The 23111-nt window shown below is 50.0% G+C and overlaps 1 protein-coding gene across 2 annotated transcripts in view; it reads right to left on the bottom strand.

The window, feature by feature from the left end:
• EIF2B3 (eukaryotic translation initiation factor 2B subunit gamma) overlaps positions 1–23111 on the bottom strand; it is a 179187-nt gene that overhangs the window by 13041 nt on the left and 143035 nt on the right. For both annotated transcript variants that reach the window (XM_038759945.1, XM_038759946.1), the window contains exon 11: positions 5538–5641. In XM_038759945.1, coding sequence (XP_038615873.1) covers positions 5538–5641 — 104 coding nt within the window. The remainder of the gene's footprint in view (positions 1–5537; positions 5642–23111) is intronic.

The raw sequence follows: 23111 nt of genomic DNA on the forward strand, positions 1-23111 counted from the left end.
GGGCTCGGCGGTGTGGCCGCTTCGGGAGGCCGGGCATCTTTAGGGCCAACGTCAGGACGGGCAATCGCCATTGCCTATTGGTCTGGGACCAAACGGGCACCCGGGGTTTGCCCGCTTCCCTGTCGGCCTGGTGGTGACCCCTCCATCTCCCGGCTGGCCCTGGGAATCTGGGGTCCACCGGTCGGGGCCCAGTTGGCCTTGGCTGGCAGAGGGGCTAATGATCCGATCTGGGGGCCATCTGAGAGGACGGGACACTATCCCCTTGGCCTCGGGGAGTTTGGTCGGGCAGATCCCGCTGCAACGGGGAAGTGGGTCTGGGGGTGGGGCGAAGGTTGGTGGGGGGGGTGGCTGTGGTGGCCAGAAGCACAACCACTAATTGAGGGCCTGGAAGTAATAAAGATCAAGTCTCTCTCCGGCATTTCATTAGCCGGTATTGGGGTTTAAGTGGGCTCATTGTGTGTGAGAGCGATTCTCACTGGGACACATCAATCTCTCTGGTTTCATGTCCTCCCCCCTGACCCCCCGCCCCGCTGGGGTGCTGCTTGGAAGGTTACACGGAGAACGGCTGGGTCCGCCCAAGACCAGCGGCATGAAAACCAGAAAAGAAACCCCAGGGAATAACCGGGAATTCCACTCTGCCCTGACTGTTGGCGACACAGCAGGAGAAGCAAGATGGACACGACCGACCGGCCACCGATGCGCGTTCTTTGCCTTCGGGCCCCATTCAGGCCACTTTCTGCCCCGCGGGCCCCCCGCTGCCAGGGAAATGGAAATCTCTTCCAGGTCCCATCCCATCGCTCGCTTTTTCCGAACCCCGCAGAATGAGAACTGATGGATTAGTGAAGTTACGGGGCCAAAAAGAGCGAGGGACAAATGGAGGGTTGAAAGGAAGCTGCTTTGGGCCCGGCCAGCCCGTCTCAGAGGGGCTGCGTTGCCCTGTCTCGCTCCCTCTCATTCACCCCAGCCCCATGGTACTTGAGTCCGTATCTGTCATTTTATTAATTTCTATTAATGCCTGTCTCCCCCTCAAGACTGTAAGCTCCTTGTGGGCAGGGAATGTGTCTGCTGCATTGTATATCGTCCTCTCCCAAGGGCTTAGTATGGTGCTCTGCACACAGTAAGTACTCAATAAATCCCCCTTCTAGACTGTGAGCCCACTGTTGGGTAGGGACCGTCTCTATATGTTGCCAACTTGTACTTCCCAAGTGCTTAGTACAGTGTTCTGCACACAGTAGGTGCTCAATAAATACAATTGATTGATTGATTGACCGAGCCCCTTCCACATAGGAAGCCAGCTTTCCCAGCTCCCAAGAGTCTCACTAGTGACCACTGGCCCTAAAAGCCACGATCAGGGGGCAAATAAATAGAAAGTTCAGGCCCTGAGAAGGTTTCGGGCTGATGCTTCTTGCTCAGCGGCACGAATAGATCGGGCCTTTCCGGTCGGACCCGCCCGGGAGACCCAAAGCCATACATACAGCGGTGCAACTGTGCTTTGCCCTCTAGCCCCCAAACCACTACAAAACCCTCCCCTCGAGCTCATCTTTGAGCTTGCTTCATTTTCTCAGGAAAGCGTAATCCCCTCCACAGTCTGAAAAATGATGAATAACTCAGAGCTGTGGGAAAGCTTGCCCGACGGTTCCTCCCCTCTTCACTCCTCTCCACCGGCTCCTCGATTCTTTGGAGAAAAAGCCCGCTCCCCTCTCCTCCGGGGGCAGGAGGCCTTCAGGCGGTTTGGTTCGCGGTTAGTTTAAGAAAACTCCAAATTACGACTGTCCGAGCGGCGCTGAAGGGGGATTGCTACGCCTGGGCAGAATGACCAGAGGAAGGGTGAGGAGATGCTTTTATCTCCTCGCCCTGACACCCGTTAGAGGTTGGCCCTTTCCATTCTCATTCTCACTGGCTCCTGGACCACACAAGGTGCTACAGTGCATCAAGCACTGTACCCCAGCCCTGGGGCAAGATCCAAGGCGGATTGGATCCGGCTTTTCAAAACCGACCCAAGTTTATGCTCAATGGCAATAATGAGAAAAGACTCAGAGCCCAGTTTAAATGGCGAATAACCCTCTCCGCTGCCCTGCGTCTGGCTGAGCCCCTCGGGGTATCCGACTGCCCCTCGGACTCTAGCCTGCCGGCCAGTTCCTCCTCGACGAGCTTCCTAAGGCTGTGGGGGACCGGCCTCCTTCTCTACTTGTCGGAGAGGAAAGGAGAGGGTCAGAAGGTTTTGGAAGTGGGGGAAACAGGGGGCCAGGATGCTAGCCCCAGTCTCCCCATAGCCCAGACCCTCTTGATGTTGGGGGAGATTCCAGACCGCATCATCATCATCATCAATCGTATTTATTGAGCGCTTACTATGTGCAGAGCACTGTACTAGGCGCTTGGGAAGTACAAATTGGCAACATATAGAGACAGTCCCTACCCAACAGTGGGCTCACAGTCTAAAAGGGGGAGACAGAGAACAAAACCAAACATACTAACAAAGTAAAATAAATAGAATAGATATGTACAAATAAATTAAATAAATGAATAGAGTGAAAAATATGTACAAACATATATACATATATACAGGTGCTGTGGGGAAGGGAGGGAGGTAAGATGGGGGGATGGAGAGGGGGACGAGGGGGAGAGGAAGGAAGGGGCTCAGTGTGGGAAGGCCCTGGAGCTGGGTGCTGAGAGGAAGGGGAAGGGTGCGGGGGTGGAGATATGTGTTTCAGGCCTCTCCCTCCCCACCCTCGGGGCCCCTGGGATTGGGGGAAATCCCAGATTCCGGCTTTTATCTCAGTTTAGCTCGAAAAACTAAGCAACAAGAACGAGGATGTTCCCTCAGCCATCCTGTCTGGGCCCACTGCAGGTCTCTGCTCACTCTGGCAGTGACTACACTGTTGGGTAGGGACTATCTCTATATGTTGCAAATTTGTACTTACCAAGCGCTTAGTACAGTGCTCTGCACACAGTTAGTGCTCAATAAATACGATTGATGATGATGATGATACATAGCAGAGCTCTGTGGAAGCTGAATTTTCAGGGCCGGACCAGACCGAGCCTCAGCCCTGCCTGGAAATCTACGAAAACTCAAGGTCTGGCTCTCGGGAATCCCCAATTTCTTCAAGTCTTAGCACGGTGGCATGGTGCTCTTCTTGAAGGGGCCTCGACTCCTTTGAAGAGTTCAAAGCACATCCTGCCGGGACGGGTCTGTTCCACAGTCACTGGGGTTCTTCATCATCATCAATCGTATTTCTTGAGCGCTTACTATGTGCAGAGCACTGTACTAAGCGCTTGGGAAGTACAAATTGGCAACATATAGAGACAGTCCCTACCCAACAGTGGGCTCACAGTCTAAAAGGGGGAGACAGAGAACAAAACCAAACATACTAACAAATAAAATAAATAAAATTCTTGCACAGGGAAGGTGACTACAAGTCCCAGAATGCACACTATAGCCTTCTCGCCGGCGGAGCGCTGGGCTTGCAACAAATCCACCGTTTCAGAGTCCCAATCAATCGTATTTATTGAGCGCTTACTGTGTGCAGAGCACTGTACTAAGCGCTTGGGAAGTACAAGTTGGCAACATATGGAGACGGTCCCTACCCGACAGTGGGAGTCCCAGGGAGTCAACTGGAGTAATCAATCAATCAATCAATCGTATTTACTGAGCGCTTACTGTGTGCAGAACACTGTACTAAGCGCTTGGGAAGTACAAGTTGGCAACATATAGAGTAAGTACGAATGATTCATTTTGGGGGTTTGGGAAGGACTAACCAAAGCCCTGCCTGAACCAGCAAGGGGCAAACACAATAGAGAAATGAACAGATTTCCCACTTTCCGCCCAAATCTTAAAAGAGCCAATAGTATCTGACGCGTTCACCAGCTGCTTATGGGGAGCTCGGTATCGAACGGCAGACAGGGCGATCTTCCGAAGGACCGTGTCCTCCTGAGGGCCTCCCTGTTGGTTTCATTCATTCAATCGTATTTATTGAGCGCTTACTGTGTGCAGAGCACTGTACTAAGCGCTTGGGAAGTCCAAGTTGGCAACTTATAGAGACGGTCCCTACCCAACAGTGGGCTCACAGTCTAGTTTCCCATACTCGTTGTCCATCTCCCTGTCTCCCCGGAGCCCTGAGGTCTCTCGGGGTGGCAGATGGGTGGGGAGGCCGGCGCGTGATTTTTCTCCACGACCAACGAAGGCACCACTTCATTTCTGAAGAAATATCAAGATGGCACTGGGGAAAAGGCCAGAGATGTCGGCGTATAGGACTCACGTTCATTCATACCCGGGGGGAATTGTGGGGAGACCTAGCCCACGTTTTCTCCTCACGAGGCCGGTCTCTGGCCCACCCACCCAGTTCTTGGGCTGAGATCTGGGCGGGTTAAATCTGAAGAAGCTTGGATCGTCTGAGCTAGTAATTCGGAGTCCGGCGTCACTGCTTCCTCAGTTCAGAGGCTGAGGGGGTGAACACGTGGCATAAGCACCGGTTGAAACCAACCCAGAGACGCAGGAGACCCCACGAAGCGCCTCCTGAATGAAAATACGTAGCTTAAAGCGGAGCCCACGCATCACGACGTTTAAGCACCGGGGATTCATTCACAGAGGTGAATCCCAATGAGGAGGGGGTTTGTTTTTGGCCCTCCCACCCCCTCAGTCACTGCGTTTTCCTTCTTCTCCTGGAAGACCCGAGGACAGGCTGAGCAAGGAATGAAAAACCTCATCAGGATCGAGAAGAAGCATGGCCTACTGGAAAGAGCCTGGGGCAGGGAGTTAGGATGACAGGTTCTAATCCTGGCTCTGTCACTTGTTGGCTGTATGACCTTGGGAGAGTCACTTCCCTTCTCTGTGCCTCGGTTATCTTATCTGTAAGACTGGGAGTCCCTTGCGGGACACGGATCGTGTCCTACCTGCTTACCTTGCATCTATCCCGGCACTCAGTCCAGGGCCCGTCACATGATAAGCGCTTAACAAATACCACCCCCTGCTCCCCAGGAAAAATAAAAAATTAAGATGTGCTAGCCTGACTCTTAGGGAATCCTACACTGGACCAAAGCCGGTTCCACAAGACTCTCGTTTTCCCGAGCCCTAAAATTCATGCCTCCCTGGACCAAAGCCAGTTTTTTCCCGAGCCCTAAAATTCATCCAGGCTTTTGATTCGAAGAAAATTTGAGTTGAGATTACATTACAGCTAAATCTCTCCCCCGCCCACGAAACCACCCCAACTCTCCCTCCTTTTCGCAAAGGCACTCGCAGCCGAGGTGAAAAAAGGAAAAAAAACCTCCCAACACCAAAAAAAGGAGATTCTATCGCATCTTGGTCAGGACGCACGACTCCACCTCGGGGATTTCCTTACTGCCATTGCTCCGGCTCCCCGGGCGGGCGGGCCGGAAAGCTTTTATCCATCACTCTCTCTTTCCGAAGAAGCAAAGCTCTCGCTCAGTGTCAGGTGTTGGGATGAACCCCGAGGCGCCCTCCCTGCTCTGTTTAGCCACGTCCCCTGGGCCGGACTCGGTGCATCTCTTCCGCCCAACACGTTGGGCTTCTCCGCTCTTACCTTTGGCTTCGATTCGCTGTCCGCTCCCGACGAGGCAGTCCTTGATGTCGGCTCCCTTCTCGATCACGGCGTTGTTACAGATCACGCTGCCCTGGATGCTGCTCCTGGAACAGAGACGTCGCCCCGGCGCGCCCGGTTAGAGGCAGTTGGAGGCCGCGGAGGCCTTCCCCTCTTCGGGAATTCTAGGAGTCGGGGCCAAGAATTCCTAAAATCCCACTACCACGTTTGCCTCTTCTCCGCTGGCCTCCTAAACCCGGATCAATCCTCCCTGCTTGCCCTACGGGAGGTCGATCGCCAGCAGAGCTGGTCAGAGGGTCCCCTGGTGCCAGCTCCTCGAGGACAACCAGTTTACAAGGAGTTAAAAAGAGAAGCAGTGTGGCTCAGACTGTGAGCCCACTGTTGGGCAGGGACCGTCTCTATATGATGCCAACTTGGACTTCCCAAGCGCTTAGTACAGTGCTCTGCACACAGGAAGCGGCTCAGACCTGTCCGGCCCATCCTTCCATATATCAACAACGCACATATCTATTCTGTTTTATTTTGTAGTATGTTTGGTTTTGTCTCCCCCTTTTAGACTGTGAGCCCACTGTTGGGTAGGGACTGTCTCTATATGTTGCTAATTTGTACTTCCCAAGCGCTTAGTACAGTGCTCTGCACACAGTAAGCGCTCAATAAATACGATTGATGATGATTGATGAGGAAGCGCTCAATAAATACGATTGATTGATTGAGAGCACGGGTCTGGGGTCAAAAGGACCTGGATTCTAGTGCCGGCTCCACCGTCTGCCTGCTGGGGGGACCTTACTATTATCGATATTAATATGATTATTAATGATAGCAGAGCGGCTCAGCAGAAAAGAGCCCGGGCTTTGGAGTCAGAGGTCATGGGTTCAAATCCCAGCTCCGCCAATTATCAGCTGGGTGACTTGGGGCAAGTCACTTCACTTCTTCTAGACTGTGAGCCCACTGTTGGGTAGGGACTGTCTCTATATGTTGCCAACTTGGACTTCCCAAGCGCTTAGTCCAGTGCTCTGCACACAGTAAGTGCTCAATAAATACGATTGATTGATTGGTTGATTCTCTGGGCCTCAGTTCCTTCATCTGTAAAATGGGGATGAAGACTGTGAGCCCCCTGTGGGACAACCTGATCACCTTGTAACCTCCCCCGTGCTTAGAACAGTGCTTTGCACATAGTAAGTGGTTAATAAATGCTATTAAAAAAAATAAAATTGTGTTAAGCGCTTACTATGAACCAAGCATTCTACTAGAAAAGCAGTGTTGCTCGGTGAAAAGAGCCCGGGCTTTGGAGTCGGAGGTCATGGGTTCTAATCCCGCCTCTGCCACTTGTCAGCTGTGTGACTCTGGGCAAGTCACTTCACTTCTCTGTTGCCTCATCTGTGAAATGAGGGTGGAGGCTGTGAGTCCCATGTGGGACAACCTGATGACCTTGTATTCATTCATTCAATCGTGTTTTCTGAGCGCTTACTGTGTGCAGAGCACTGTACTAAGCGCTTGGGAAGTCCAAGTTGGCAACATATAGAGACGGTCCCTACCCGACAGCGGGCTCACAGTCTAGGAGGGGGAGAATGGACAACCAAACAGAACATATTAACAAAATAAAATAAATAGAATATGTAAATATGTACAAGTAAAATAAACAGAGTAATAAATCTGTACAAACATATATACAGGTGCTGTGGGGAGGGGAAGGAGGTAAGGTGGGGGGGTGGGGAGGGGGAGGAGGGGAAGAGGAAGGAGGGGGCTTAGTCTGTTTCCCCCCCAGTGCTTAGAACAGTGCTTTGCACATAGTAAGTGCTTAATAAATGGCATTATTATTATTATTATTATTTTTATTATTATCAAGTATCACAGTGTGAGCCTTTTGTTAGGTAGGGACCATCTCTATACGTTGCAGATTTGTACTTCCCAAGAGCTTAGTACAGTGCTCTGCACACAGTAAGCACTCAATAAATACGATGGAATGAATTATTATTATTATAATTGTCGTTATTACTAAGCACTGGCATACGTAAGAGACCCTCAAGCCCAAACAGGGGCTCACAGTCTTAAGTAAGGGGTGGAACACGAATTGAATCTCCATTTTGTTGATGGTGGGGGGGAGGGGAAACTGAGGCACAGAGAAATTAAGTGTCTTGTCTCTGCCCAAGGACACACAGTAAGTAGCCGGTGGAGTCGGGTTTAGAACCTAGGTTCTCAGAATCCCAGGCCTGTATTCTCTCTGCGAGGCCACGCTGATTCTCACCTCGGGCAAGTCACTTGATTTCTCTGTGCCTCAGTTTCCTCATCTGTAAAACAGGCATTAAGACCGTGAGCCCTGTGTGGGACAGGGACTGTGTTCCACTAGATTCCCTTCCATCTACCCTAGCGTTTAGTACAGTGCTTGGCACATAGTAACAAACGCCATAAAAATAAGGAGTCTGCTTCGGGCTGTTCTCAATCTAGGTGACCTCTAGGCCTTAGGCTCCTTGTGGGTAGGGAATAATAATAATGATGGCATTTAGTAAGAGCTTACTATGTGCAAAGCACTGTTCTAAGCGCTGGGGTGGTTACAAGGTGATCAGGTTGTCCCATGGTGGGCCTCACAGTCTTAATCCCCATTTTACAGGTGAGGTAACTGAGGCCCAGAGAAGTTAAGTTCATTCATTCATTCAATCATATTTATTGAGCGCTTACCGTGTGCAGAGCACTGTACTAAGCGCTTGGGAAGTACAAGTTGGCAACATCTAGAGACGGTCCCTACCCAACAGTGGGCTCACAGTCTAGAAGGGGGAGACAGAGGACAAAACATATTAACAAAATAAAATAAATAGAATAAATATGTACAAATAAAATAGAGTAATAAATAAATAGAGTAATATAGTAATATAATATATAGTAATATAGAGTAAATAGAGAATGTTCTAAATGCTGGGGGTCGAAACAAGTATATCAGGTAGTCCCACGGGGGGCTCACAGTCTTCATCCCCATTTTACAGATGTGGGAACTGAGGTCCAGAGAAGTCACCTGCCCAGAGTCACGTGGCTGCCAAGTGGGATTCGAACCCATGACCTCCGACTCCCAAGCCCGGGCTCTTTCCACTGAGCCCCGCTGCTTCTCGTCGCAACTCGAGTGGCCTCGCTTCTTTGCCAACGACAAACTGCCCAGCATCAAGGTCTGCTCAGGTTCGATAAACCAACCAAATTCACAGAATATTTCACTCCCGGGCCTCAGGAAATGGGAGAAACGCCACCCCCAAAATCAAACCGCATCAGAAGTCAGGCGACCGAGGCATATCTGGAGGTGTTCCTCTCAGCAGGTGAACATTCAATGCAACCACTTTTAGACTGTGAGCCCACTGTTGGGTAGGGACTGTCTCTATATGTTGCCAACTTGTACTTCCCAAGTGCTTAGTACAGTGCTCTGCACACAGTAAGCGCTCAATAAATATGATTGATTGATTGACTGAAAGTCGTTTTTTCTCTGAGATACATGTGTGTTGACTTTCTTTCAGGGGCAAAGATGAACCCGCTCGTGGGGAAACGCCATTATCTACTGATGGCCTATTTTATTTTCTTTCACTCTTCACTGTCTCTGTAGACTCACACACCAGATTAAATTAATCCATGCCTGAGTTTTATTTTTATTGTATCTGCTAACGCTTACTATGTGATGAACCCTCTCATTCTTTTGTGGGGGAACGCCATTATCGACTGATGGCCTATTTTATTTCCTTTCACTCTTCACTGTCTCTGTAGACTCACACACCAGATTAAATTAATCCTTGCATGAGTTTTATTTTTATTGTATCTGCTAATGCTTACTATGTGATGAACCCTCTCATGCTTTTGTGGGGAAACGCCATTATCGACTGATGGCCTGTTTCATTTTCTTTCACTCTTCTCTGTCTCTGTAGACTCACACACCAGATTAAATTAATACTTGCATGAGCTTTATTTTTATTTATTTTTATGGTACCTGCTAACACTTACTATGTCATGAACCCTCTCTTTCTTTTGTGGGGAAACACCATTATCGACTGATGGCCTATTTTATTTCCTTTCACTCTTCGCTGTCTCTGTAGACTCACACACCAGATTAAATTAATCCTTGCATGAGCTTTATTTTTATTTATTTTTATGGTATCTGCTAACACTATGTGATGAACCCTCTCATTTTTTTGTGGGGAAGCGCCATTATCGCCTGATGGCCCTATTTCATTTTCTTTCACTCTTCACTGTCTCTGTAGACTCATACATCACATTAATCCTTGCATGAGTTTTATTTTTATTTATTTTTATGGTATCTGCTAACGCTATGTGATGAACCCTTTCGTTCTTTTGTGGGGAAACGCCATTATTGACTGATGGCCTATTTCATTTTCTTTCACTCTGTCTCTGTAGACTCACACACCAGATTAAATTAATACTTGCCTGAGCTTTATTTTTATTTATTTTTATGGTATCTGCTAACGCTTACTATGTGATGAACCCTCTCATTCTTTTGTGGGGAAACGCCATTATCGACTGATGGCCTGTTTCATTTTCTTTCACTCTTCGCTGTCTCTGTAGACTCACACACCAGATTAAATTAATCCTTGCATGAGTTTTATTTTTATTTATCTTTATGGCATCTGCTAACGCTTACTATGTGTTGACCACTGTTCTAAGCGCTGGGGAAAATGCAAGTGAGTTAAACTGGACACAATCCCCGTCCCACATATGGCTCACAGGCTAAGTTCTGTTTGCAGCACCGCACGGCATAGATGCAAATGCATTCAGCGCTTAGAGCAGTGCTTTGCACATAGTAAGCGCTTAATAAATGCCATCATTATTATTACCTGGCTTATTGATTCCTAAGAGGAAACGGTCACTCTGCACACTAAAAATAATTTCGAACTTTTCGGCCCGGTGATCTCTCCTGACCTCCAAGGGCGAGACACACGCTCGCATCCCCAGTGCGGACGAACTCTTCTTGACTCCCGAAACTCGGATTTGCGTTTACAAGGCGATTGAACAGGGTGAAAAGGGGCAGCTGGGCCCTTCTGACAATGTATTAAAATATCGATATATATATATACACAGAAGATAAAAATCCCTCATCATTTAGGGTGTGCGATTTTCAAGCCCGGCCTGACGTAACGGAGGGAAATCTGTGAGCGGAGAAGTATTAATCTGTTCTCCAGGTATCCAATTAAAGGAGAGAAAGGGGGAAAAAAAAAGAGGAGGAAAAAGCGGGGGGGGGGAGGATGTGTGTGTGCTTTTAGAAAGGGAGGGAACAAGGGGAAGAGCCCTTAATAGCCAAGGAGGCATGGGGGGAGGATTACAAGGATTTAAGTCTTTAAACTGCAGACCACCTAACAAGATCACTCTGAAATGCCACCAATTTCGGTTAGGCTACGGGCCCCCCTCTCCTCCCCATTGTAAACAACTAATCCCAGCAGAAAACAGAGAGAAAAATGTACACACATTCTGCAACATTCCAGGCCCCGCTTTATCTTCTATTTATTTTTCTAAAAGGTCAGAGATTGTATGAAAGGGGTGGGGGGTGGGGGCCCAAACATGCAGCCCTGCTCTTGTGTGGGCCCGAAGGAAGTTGGGCGGAGGTACTGTCCAACAACATACAATATGGGGCTTTTATGGGAGAGCGATCCTTGGGCTCGGAAAACGTTTTTTCTCCCACTTGTGGTCGAGCAGCATAGTTTGCAACCAAAGGACAGGGTGGTCGATTACTTCTCAAAGAAATCTAAAGAACTGGGAAAGAATTCCACCTCCTGTCGAAATCATAAATAAGGAAGTAAGAGTCCGGGGGCCAGAATAATGAGCTCTACACGCCTGAAACCGTTCTCTCTCTCTCTCGCCAGCCCGTCGCTCGGGATCCCTCTGGCGTGGATCGATCGATTCCCGAAAACCGGGGCCGCCCCCTCCGAAGGCCCTCGGCTCCCCGGGGAAGGGCAGCGCACCCCACAAGCGAGACCTCTTGTGAGGGGCGGGCGCGGAAATCTGCAACGCTCAGCAGACAAGCGGCGGCCAGCGGGAATCCAAAACACAACCCGTAATTACAGGCTACCCACTGATTATTTAGGACTCGGTGATTAAAGTGATGAACGTTTCTGGAAGAAAGGGGCTTAAATAACTGAGGTCAAGACCTCGGGGTTAGCTCTGGCCCGGGATTTACAAGGTCCGGGCAGCGTGGATGTCCCGGGTCTGCCGGGCCGGTTAAGGCCGCTGCGACGGACGTCTGTCTGGGGCAGACCGCGGGGGCTGCTTGTTTCTTTGTCGCGCAATTGGCCTGCTCCGCCTCCCCTGTGCAACCTGGGTGGATTAAGTAGCTCAGAAGAAGTGATTCCCTTAATCTGAGCCAGGGGAAGGTGCGACCTCCCGATAGGTTTGGAGGTGGCGGTGACCCCGGGGTCAGATTGTCCCCCACCCCGCTGTGCCCTCCTTCCTTCTGGGCTCAAGGCAGGCCGAGAGGGCGGGTTACGATCCGGCCTTCTCCTAGGCATCCAGGAATCGGGGGGACGGGGGCGTGGGGGCACCCGGAGACCCCAGGCCACGCTGTCAGAGCTCTGTCTTCCCCGTCCCCATCCCTCTTCGGTCCAACGCGACGGTCCGGCCCCTCTCCACCCAGTCCGCTCCTGCTGGGGTCGAGTCCGCCCATCCGAGCGATCCAGCTGTGACCTGGGACCCCGGGAATGCTGGATGAGCTCTGCAGCTGGACGGAGAGAGGGCTTGGGATGCCGCCCCCGCCCCTCTCCCCACCCGGAGAGCGGCGGCGAGATTCTGGCAGTTAGGCTTTTCACAACTCCTGGTTCGAAGGGCCGCGACGGCCCCGATGTCGGGGAAGGACGGAGGACGGTTTGAAGAGGAGCTTTATTTTTTCCCCCCTCCCCAGGGCCTTCACAGATCCACCAGGCTGCAAACCACCCGGGGAGCACGGGGGCTCATTTGGAGGACTGAAGGTGAAGCCAGGCAATGTCCATTCAATCACTCCTATTGAGCGCTTACTGTGTGCTGAGCACCGCATTAAGCGCTTGGAAAGTACGACTGGTGCCAGATTGTACGTTCCAAATGCTTAGTACGGTGCTCTGCACGCAGTAAGCGCTCAATAAATACGACCGAATGAGTACCATTCAGCAACAGAGAAAATCCCTGCCCACAACGGGCTCACAGTCTAGAAGGGGGGAGACAAACATCAAAACAAGTAGACAGGCATCAGCAGCATCAATATAAACAGAATTATATGCCCATCATTAATAAAAATAAACAGAATTATAGATATGTTCATGTATGCACACAAGTGCTGCGGGGCGGAGAGGGGGGTAGAGCAGAGGGAGTGAGTGGGGGAGATGGGAAGGGGGAGGAGAGGAAAAGGGGGGCTTAGTTATTCCCTTTCCAGATTCCCGACCTGACACATAGCCACTGATAGGCTTCTGAAGCCTGGAGTCATGCAATCGTATTTATTACTTACACTGTAATAATAATAATAACAATGATGGTGGCATTTGTTAAGCACTTACTATGTCAGCCTGAAGCCTGGAGTCATGCAATCGTATTTATTACTTACACTGTAATAATAATAATAACAATGATGGTGGCATTTGTTAAGCGCTTACTACGTGCCAAGCACCGTTCTAAGCGCTGGGGAAGATACAAGATAACGAGGTTGTCCCGCGTGGGGCTCACAGTCCTCATCCCCATTTTCCAGATGAGGGAACTGAGGCTCAGAGAAGCGAAGTGACTTGCCCAAAGTCACACGGCTGATAAGTGGGGGAGCCGGGATTAGAACTCACCAAGCGCTAAGAACTCAGTACTAAATGCTGGGCAGAGTACAATATAACAAACACATTCCCTACCCACAACGAGCTTAAAGTCTAGCGCGGCGAACTCTCTTCTGCTACTGTGGCAACTGGTGGGCAATAGCTGCCATGGAGTAGGGCGGGCAGTGGTGAGAAGCAGCGTGGCTCAGTGGAAAAGAGCCCGGGCTTTGGAGTCAGAGGTCGTGGGTTCAAATCCCGGCTCCGCCGATTGTCAGCTGTGTGACTCTGGGCAAGTCACTTCACTTCTCTGGGCCTCAGTCACCTCGTCTGTAAAATGGGGATGAAGACTGGGAGCCCCCCGTGGGACAACGTGATCACCTTGCAACCTCCCCAGCGCTAAGAACAGTGCTTTGCACATAGTAGGCACTTAATAAATGCCATTATTTTTATTGTTCTGCCAGCCAGTTAGCTTTGCCTTGGGCCCCACGTCTGTAGCGTCTACACAGCCACGGGACAGAGGAAGATTAACCTTATCTAATTTAAATCACGGCACTTGTGAAGCCCTTACCAATGAGAAGCAGCGTGGCTCAGTGGAAAGAGCCCGGGCTTTGGAGTCAGAGGTCATGGGTTCAAATCCCGGCTCTGCCAATTGTCAGCTGGGTGACTTTGGGAAAGTCACTTCACTTCTCTGGGCCTCATTTCCCTCATCTGGAAAATGGGGATGAAGACTGTGAACCCCCCGTGGGACAACCGATCGCCTTGTAACCTCCCCAGTGCTTAGAACAGTGCTTTGCATGTAGTTAAGCGCTTAATAAATGCCATTATTATTATTGTTATTATTATTATTATTATGAAATTCGATAGATTGCTTCACTGGATAACCCCAGCTCGAAAGCTCGCTCTGGGGGCTGAATCTCCCGGCTCGACTTCACTAGGGAAATTGGGACGACTTTCTCTCATTCAATTTGCACGTTCCAGGCCTGTCTTTCTTCTTCCCGACGTCTCGGCTTCGGCACCCCCCCACGGTCCCTCGGGTTTCCATTTCTCTCCAGCCGCCGGAACCATCTGTTCCCTAACTGGCTCTCTCCGAGAGCCGTCAGGTCTCCCGAGGTCCGAAGCAGATATTCCCGGTGGTTTGGAAACGAGCTGGGAGGCTACGGGAGCGGAGGAACCGGCTGAGATGGTCGAGGCCGAACACCGAATTACCCAGTTTCCCGCTAAAAATGTGAAAAGGCCTGAAGGGAAAACGGAGCGGGGTGACCTACTGGGAAGACCCCGGGCCTGAGGGTCAGATACACCTGCGTTCTCATCACGGTTCCCCCACTCGTAGACTGTGTGACTTTGGGCAAGTCACTTTGCTTCCCCGTGCCTCAGTTACCTCATCTGTAAAATGGGGATTGAGTGTGAGCCCCATACAGGACATGGACAGTGTCCAATCTGATTGTCTTATATCCAGCGCTTGGCAAATAGTAAACTCTTAACAAACGCCATTAAAAAAACCCCAAAGACAAATGAACAACAGAACTCCCCCCCAACAAAAAATCCCAAAACAAAACCACTTTCTGAAAAAAACAAGGGGAAAATCCTAAAGTAATTATTTTAAATTTAAAGGCTGGTAGCCCTAAAGTACCATCACTTACTTTAGAGAGTCCTGAATGGTTTTTTAAAATAATAATAATGATGGCATTTATTAAGTGCTTACTATGTGCAAAGCACTGTTCTAAGCTCTGGGGAGGTTACAAAGTGGTAAGGTTGTCCCACGGGGTGGGGGGCTCACAGTCTTAATCCCCATTTTACAGATGAGGTAACTGAGGCCCAGAGAAGTTAAGTGACTTGCCCAAAGTCACACAGCTGACAACTGCCGGAGATGGGATCTGAACCCACGACCTCGGACTCCAAAGCCCGGGCTCTTTCCACTGAGCCACGCTTCTCTGGTAAGGAAAAGAGCATGATAATGATAACAATAATAGTAACAACAGTAATAATAATATATTTGTCAAACCCATACCATGTTCTATGTATTAGGGTAGATTCGAGATAATTGGATAAAATCTCTGTCCCACATGAGGCTTACGGTGTAAGTAGGTGGGAGGACAGGGATTGACCACCATTTTGCGGACGAGGAAGCCGAGGCCCGGAGAAGTGCGGTAACTTGCTCAAGGTCACACAGTTGGCCGGGGACAGAGCCGGGATTAGCACCCAGGTCCTTAGACTGTCGGGCCTGGAGCTCGGACGTGCTCTAACGACAAATTCCTAGGTGATCAGACCCCATATGGGTGCTTAGACCAACCCAACCCCTCTCTCTCTCTCTCCTCTACCTGGGATTTTGTCAGGAGAAACCTCTGCGGGGTAGCCCCGGCCCCTTTGGTCTGGTTTTGGGTTTTATTCCGCCCTTTCCCGGGCTTCTGGATTAGGTGCTGATGGGCGCCATTCCGAAAACAAGCAATAAACTTCACAATTAATCAGCAGAGAGGCAGGACGCTTTTTCTTGCTGGGCATCTGCTGCTGCCGAACATGTTCTCATAACTCTGGGGGAGAAAATTGCATTAAATTGGAGACATGTGGCCAGGGGGAAGCAGGGCTTCAGCCAGGCACATGTGGTCTTCCTTAAGTCATCCGTGCCATCTATTTCAAGAGAGATAGCCGGGGCCTGCCCGGCGGAAACCAATCGCCGTTTATTCCCTACTGCGGCCGAAGGAGTAGCGCGGCTAGGTTTGGGAGTCATAAAACCTGGCGCAATGACTGTTTTCATCAAGTAATGCCATAATCCAGTTTCCTTCGCTAAGTCTTGAACAATGCTTCAGGCGAAATCCTCCTCTCTTCTCTTCAGAGCTAAATCATGGCAGGAGCCTCTGGTGCCTCTCTGCCTTTCCCCTTCCGTGACCCATTTCACGTCCAAGCCTCTCCGCGGACATGGCTCCGATATTCCCGTCCCTCCTGCCCCGACTACGACCTCTTTCTTGATGGTTTCCCAGCCCCAGGGATGACGCTGATAATTACGGTCCTGGGGCAGACACAAGTTGAGTTGGACACAGTCCCTGTCCCACTTGGGGCTCACACTCTAATTCCAGCGCTTAGAACAGTGCCTTGCACATAGTAAGCGCTTAATAAATGCCATCATTATTATTATCATTATTATTAATATTATCAATCCTTATTATAATAATCATAATTATTAATAATCACAATAATTATCAATAATATTATTAATTATAATTAATTATAATATAATTAATTATTGTATTATTATTAATTATAATTAATAATAAATATAATTAATAAATGATGGCATTTATTAAGCGCTTACTATGTGCAAGGCACTGTTCTAAGCGCAGGGGAGCTTACAAGGTGATCATGTTGTCCCACGGGGGGCTCACAGTCTTAATCCCCATTTTAAAGATTAGGTCACCGAGGCCCAGAGAAGTTAAGTGACTTGCCCAAAGTCACACAGCTGACAATTGGCAGAGCCTGATTTGAACCCATGACCTCTGACTCCAAAGCCCGTGCTCTCTCCCACTGAGCCACACTGCTCAACCAATCGTATTTATTGAGCGCTTACTGTGTGCAGAGCACTGTATTAAGCGCTTGGGAAGTACAAGTTGGCAACCTATGATTATTAATCCCCATTTTCCAGGTGAGGGAACGGAGGCCCGGAGAAGTGACTTGTCCAGGTTCACACAGCAGACATAGGCACTCAATAAATATGGCTGATTGAATGAACGAATGCGGCAAAGCTGGGACTAAGCGCTTAGTACAGTGCTCTGCACACAGTAAGCGCTCAATAAATATTAGAATTCAGGTCCTTCTGACTCCCAGATATGGGCTCTAGCCTTTCCTCTCATCAAAATCTCCTTTCGGGGTCCTCTTCATGCGAACTCTCTTTTTCTATGTATAAGATGGTGGAGAAAGAAGATTCCACTTCGGTCACCATCTCCCTGGATTTGCCCCGGGGCCACAAGGCACATTCATTCAATCGTATTTATTGAACGCTTACTGTGTGCAGAGCACTGTACTAAGCGCTTGGGAAGTACAAGTCGGCAACACATAGAGACGGTCCCTACCCAACATGGTCCCGGGTGGGGTCTGAAAACTCCTTGTGGGCAGAGAATACGTCTAATACACCGTTTAGTCCAATACTCTGCAAGCGAAAGGCACTCAATGAACACCAATCCATTAATAATAATAATAATAATAATAATGGTATTTATTAAGCGCTTACTGTGTGCAAAGCACTGTTCTAAGTGCTGGGGAGGTTACAAGGTGATCAGGTGTGCAGAGCACTGAAATAATAACAATCATTCTGCGATTTGTTATGTGTTTACTGTGTGCCAGGCACTGTCCTAAGCGCTGGGGTGGATACAAGCACCCCTCCCCTCCCCACAGCACCTGTATATATGTTTATACATATTTATTACTCTATTTATTTTACTTGTACATATTTATTCTATTTATTTTATTTTGTTACTATGTTTTGTTTTGTTGTCTGTCTCCCCCTTCTAGACTGTGAGCCTGCTGTAGGGTAGGGACCGTCTCTAGATGTTGCCAACTTGGACTTTCCAAGCGCTTAGTACAGTGCTCTGCACACAGTAAGCACTCAATAAATATGATTAAATGAATGAATGAAAGTACACTGGGTTGGACACAGTCCCTGCCCCACTTGAGGCTCACATTCATTCATTCATTCATTCACTCATTCATTCATTCAATTGTATTTATTGAGCGCTGTGTGCAGAGCACTGTACTAAGCGCTTGAGACTTGGAAGCAGTCTCACAGTCTTGGAAGCAGCGTGGCTCAGTGGAAAGAGCCCAGGCTTTGGAGTCGGAGGTCACGGGTTCAAATCCCAGCTCCGCCAACTGTCAGCTGGGTGACTTTGGGCAAGTCACTTCACTTCTCCGGGCCTCGGTGACCTCATCTGGAAAATGGGGATGTCTCCTGTGGGACAACCTGATTGCCTTGTAACCTCCCCGGCGCTTAGAACAGTGCTCTGCACATAGTAAGCGCTTCATAAACGCCATCATTAGTATTATTATTATTAATCCTCATTTTACAGATGGGGACAGAGAAGTGAAGTGACTTGCCCAAGGTCACACAGCATTCATTCATTCATTCATTCATTCAATTGTATTTATTGAGCGCTTACTGTGTGCAGAGCACTGTACTAAGCGCTTGGGAAGTACAAGTTGGCAACATATAGAGGCGGTCCCTACCCACAGCAGAGACGGGACAGAGCCGGGATTAGAACTCAGGTCCTTTCGACTCCTATAGGCTCCATCCATTAGGTCAAAGCTGCTCCTCTATAAGCAGAGCCTTGACCTAAGTACAGTGCTCTGTGCACAGTAAGCGCTCAATCGTATTTATTGAGCACTTACTGTGTGCAGAGCACTGTACTAAGCGCTTGGACTTGGTATGACTGAATACGTCGTATTTGTAGACAACAAATACGACTGAATGGTCAAGATTCTGCGCACAGTAAGCGCTCAATCGTATTTATTGAGCGCTTACTGCGTGCAGAGCACTGTACTAAGCGCTTGGACTTGGTACGACTGACTACGTCGCATTCGTAGACAATAAATACGACTGAACGGTCAAGATTTTTGACCCTGACCATGGTTTGACCGTGCCCATCGCCCACCACCCGAGGAACACCGGCTGCTTGGCGCCGTCCTGCCGAGCTGCGACGGGACCCGCCGGTTCGAAAACCGAAAGAGGCGACCCAAAGCGCGGAGCTGGGGCCAGGGGCCTGTCGCCGGGGGAGCTCTCCCTCGACTTCTCGGCCAAATTATTGCTAAATTTTAATTGCTCTGTCCAAATTCACCCTAGACGTTGGAGGATTACCATAAATAATTGAAGTCCCGACGACCCCAAATAATTGGGAGAAGCCCATTTGGCGCTTCGGGATGCCAGATCTTATCTCTCCTGCTTGCTCACCCGCTAATTTGCAGAATTGAGTAATCCCTAACGAGCCTCCCTTCGTTAGAAAACTGTGGGCCCGCCCACAGCCCCATTACCCCTTTGAGACAAAAATGCAGGAGGCTTCTTATGTAGCGCCTAATGCATAATAATAATAATAATGATAATAATAATAATGATGGCATTTGTTAAAGCGCTTACTACGTGCAAAGCATGGCAATAAACCTCACCTACAAGGGAATTCATTCATTCATTCAATCGTATTTATTAATAATAATAATAATAATAATAATGCTGGCATTTATTAAGCGCTTATTTATTGAGTGCTTACTGTGTGCACAGCACTGGACTAAGCGCTTGGGAAGTCCAAGTTGGCACCATCTAGAGCCGGTCCCTACCCAACAGCGGGCTCACAGTCTAGAAGGGGGAGATGGCCGACAAAACAAAACATATTAACAAAATAAAATAAATAGAATAAATCTGGAATGGGAGGGCAGCCCCGTTTCCCAAAATGGCAGCCGCTTTAAGGAGGTTGGCTCTTACCCCCGAAAATGACCCCGCCAACACTTGAGTGAGAAGCGGTGGGGCTCGGTGGATAGAGCACGGGCTTGGGAGTCGGAAGGACCTGGGTTCTAATCCTGGCCCTGCCTGCTGTGTGACTTTGGGCAAGTCACTTCACTCCTCTGGGCCTCAGTTACCTCATCTGGAAAATGGGGATTAAGACTGTGAGCCCAGTGTGGGACAGGGACTGTGTCCAATCCAATTACTTTGTCTGTACCCCAGCAATTAGTACGGTGCCTTGCACGCAGTAAGTGTTTAACAGATACCACGATGATTATTATCATTATTATTAATAATAATAATAGCATTTATTAAGTGCCTACTATGTGCAAAGCACTGTTCGAAGCGCTGGGGAGGTTACAAGGTGAACAGGTTGTCCCACGGGGGGCTCACAGTCTTCATCCCCATTTTCCCGATGAGGGAACTGAGGCCCAGAGAAGTGAAGTGACTTGCCCGAAGTCACCCAGCTGACAAGCGGCAGAGGCGGCATTCGAACCCATGACCTCTGACTCCAAAGCCCGGGCTCTTTCCACTGAGCCACGCTGCTTCACTAGTATTGACGCCTATGCTGCTGAGCTGGTTCTCTCCTGAGAGCTTCGTCCCTTGGAACGCGCCTCTTCAATTCCACAGCCAGGCAGCACAGGTCAAGTTCTCGCCCGTGATAATAACAATAATGATGGCCTTTGTTAAGCGCTTACTATGTCCGGAGCACTGTTCTAAGCGCTGGGGTAGACACGGAGTAATCAGGTTGTCCCATGTGGGGCTTGCAGTCTTAATCCCCATTTTACAGAGGAGGGAACTGGGCCCAGAGAAGTCAAGTGACTTGCCCAAAGTCACACAGCTGATCAGTGGAGGAGCCGGGATTAGAACCCATGACCTCCGACTCCCAAGCCCGGGCTCTTCCCGTTAAGCCACGCTGCTTCTAAGCCTCTGCCAGGAGCACTCTCCGGAAAAAGGGAAGGAGGGGGAACGCTCACGAATTAGACGGAAGAGAAGCAGCGTGGCTCAGTGGAAAGAGCCCGGGCTTTGGAGTCAGAGGTCACGGGTTCGAATCCCGGCTCCACCACATGTCTGCTGTGTGACCTTGGGCAAGTCACTTAACTTCTCTAAGCCTCAGTTCCCTCATCTGTAAAATGAGGATTAAGACTGTGAGCCCCCCGTGGGACAACTTGATCCCATTGTATCCCCCAGCACTTAGAACAGTGTTTTGCACATAGTAAGCGCTTCACAAATGCCATCATTATTATTATTATTAACAAGAGAAAACATTCATTCATTCATTTGTATTTACTGAGCGCTTACTGTGTGCAGAGCACTGGACTAAGCGCTTGGGACGTCCAAGTTGGCAACATATAGAGACGGTCCCTACCCGACAGCGGGCTCACATTGAGCACTTACTGTGTGCAGAGCACTGGACTAAGCGCTTGGGACGTCCAAGTTGGCAACATATAGAGACGGTCCCTACCCGACAGCGGGCTCACATTGAGCGCTTACTGTGTGCAGAGCACTGTACTAAGCGCTTGGTAAGTCCAAGTTGGCAACGTATAGAGACGGTCCCTACCCGACAGCGGGCTCACATTGAGCGCTTACTGTGTGCAGAGCACTGGAGTAAGCGCTTGGGAAGTCCAAGTTGGCAACATATAGAGACGGTCCCTACCCAACAGTGGGCTCACAGTCCAGAAGAGTGGGCTCACAGTCTAGAATGCTTGGTAAAGCCTTCGGCGCTTCGTAAATCGCACCGGTGGCCTGATTTATACCAAGTTTCTCGCTCCTCTTTCATCTGGCTGCTGAGATGAGGCCTCAGAGACCCTTTCCAACCGCGGGTCTGCGTCGGCCCGCGCTCCCTTTAGGGCTCGCCAGCTGCACGCGGCCTCTTCCTAGGGGGTGAGGTCTCTCGCGGTTCAAGGAGAGGCGGCGCACAACGAGCCGAGTTCCAGCTGCCGAGATCTGATTGCCCAGATGTTCCGCGCCACGTCGTTCTCCCATCTCCCTCCCGCCCCGCCGCCGAAGGCCGGGGGCCTCCGCTCCCGCTCGCCTTGGGCGAGGAGCGGAGGGGGGACAAAAGGAAAACGTCTCGGCAGGAACCACCAGGATGAGCGCCCGGGGGGCGGCGTTACCGACCGCCGATCCCACGGGAGGCGGGCCTTCCTCGGGGCAGGGGGGCAAATGCTCTCCGGGGCGAGGTGGCCCAAGTTGGTCACGTCCCGGTGTCAGGAGAGGACTCCGAGAAGCCGAAGGCTCTTGCTTGCGGTTTAATCCGGCGATAATTCGAACGAGGGGGCGTGTTGGGCGCCGGTAGGAGAACCGAGGCTGTGAGCCGAGGTTAGGGGAGAAAATCCATTAGCGTCGCTCAGAAAGGAACCCCCCAAACCAAACGCCGGGGCCCAGGCTATGGATTTTTAAAAACTCTAATCCTGAGGCAGCGCGAGATTCGGTTTGGGGCCGGGCGTCCGGCGGAAGAACTGAAGCCCTGTGGGCTGCTGGCTTCGGATCCGGCCCGCGTTGGCCAGATGGAGTCCCCGCTTGTTCATATTATCGTAACTCGGACCTCCCTGTCCTTGGAAGAGGAGGTGGGAAACGGGAGAAAAAGTCTGGCACTCCGTCCGCCCCAAAAGCTTCCCGAGGGGAACAGCAGTGTCTGGGCTCTGGTCGCCCGGAAGAATGGCGACAAAGGAGGCCCGAGGGCAGACTTTTGAGGCACCCGAGGTGACCGTGACTTGCCGGTGCCCCTTGGCACGTTCATTCATTCATTCAATCGCATTTACTGAGCGCTTACTGTGTGCGGAGCACTGTACTAAGCGCTTGGGAAACACATTTTGTGTGCTGATGCAACTTCTTACTGGCTGTTTGTCTTGGTAACTGCAGGATGCTCCCCAGGCCCCTCCAGACTGTGAGCTTGTTTCGGGCGGGGAATGTATCTGTCTGGTGCTATATTGCACTCTCCCAAGAGCTTAGTACAGTGCTCTGCGCACGGTAAGCGCTCAATAAATACGACTGAAGGAATGAATGAATGACCCCACCTACTTTGGTTCTGCATTTTCAGACCGGCCATCAGGAAAGCCAACTTGCTGCTCGTCTCCCTCCCACGGGGGCCATAAATTAATCCCGGAAAACGGAAAAAGGCCAATCGCCGCACCCCGGTTGGCGATTCTCCTTTGCCTCCTTCCGCCTTCCGAGTTGGTCCGAAGGTGTTCCGGTTACCATCTAAAAGGAGGGGCTTTTGGACTGGGCTAAAAAGTGGGGTACCACTATTCATTTCCTCTAGGCTGCTTCATTCCGATGTGTTTGTATCGTTTCCTGCTTCTGCTTGTTTTCCTCTGGCTTTTGCTAACTGTACATGACTTT

This window comes from Tachyglossus aculeatus, chromosome 18 (assembly GCF_015852505.1).
Source record: "Tachyglossus aculeatus isolate mTacAcu1 chromosome 18, mTacAcu1.pri, whole genome shotgun sequence".
Taxonomy (NCBI): domain Eukaryota; kingdom Metazoa; phylum Chordata; class Mammalia; order Monotremata; family Tachyglossidae; genus Tachyglossus; species Tachyglossus aculeatus.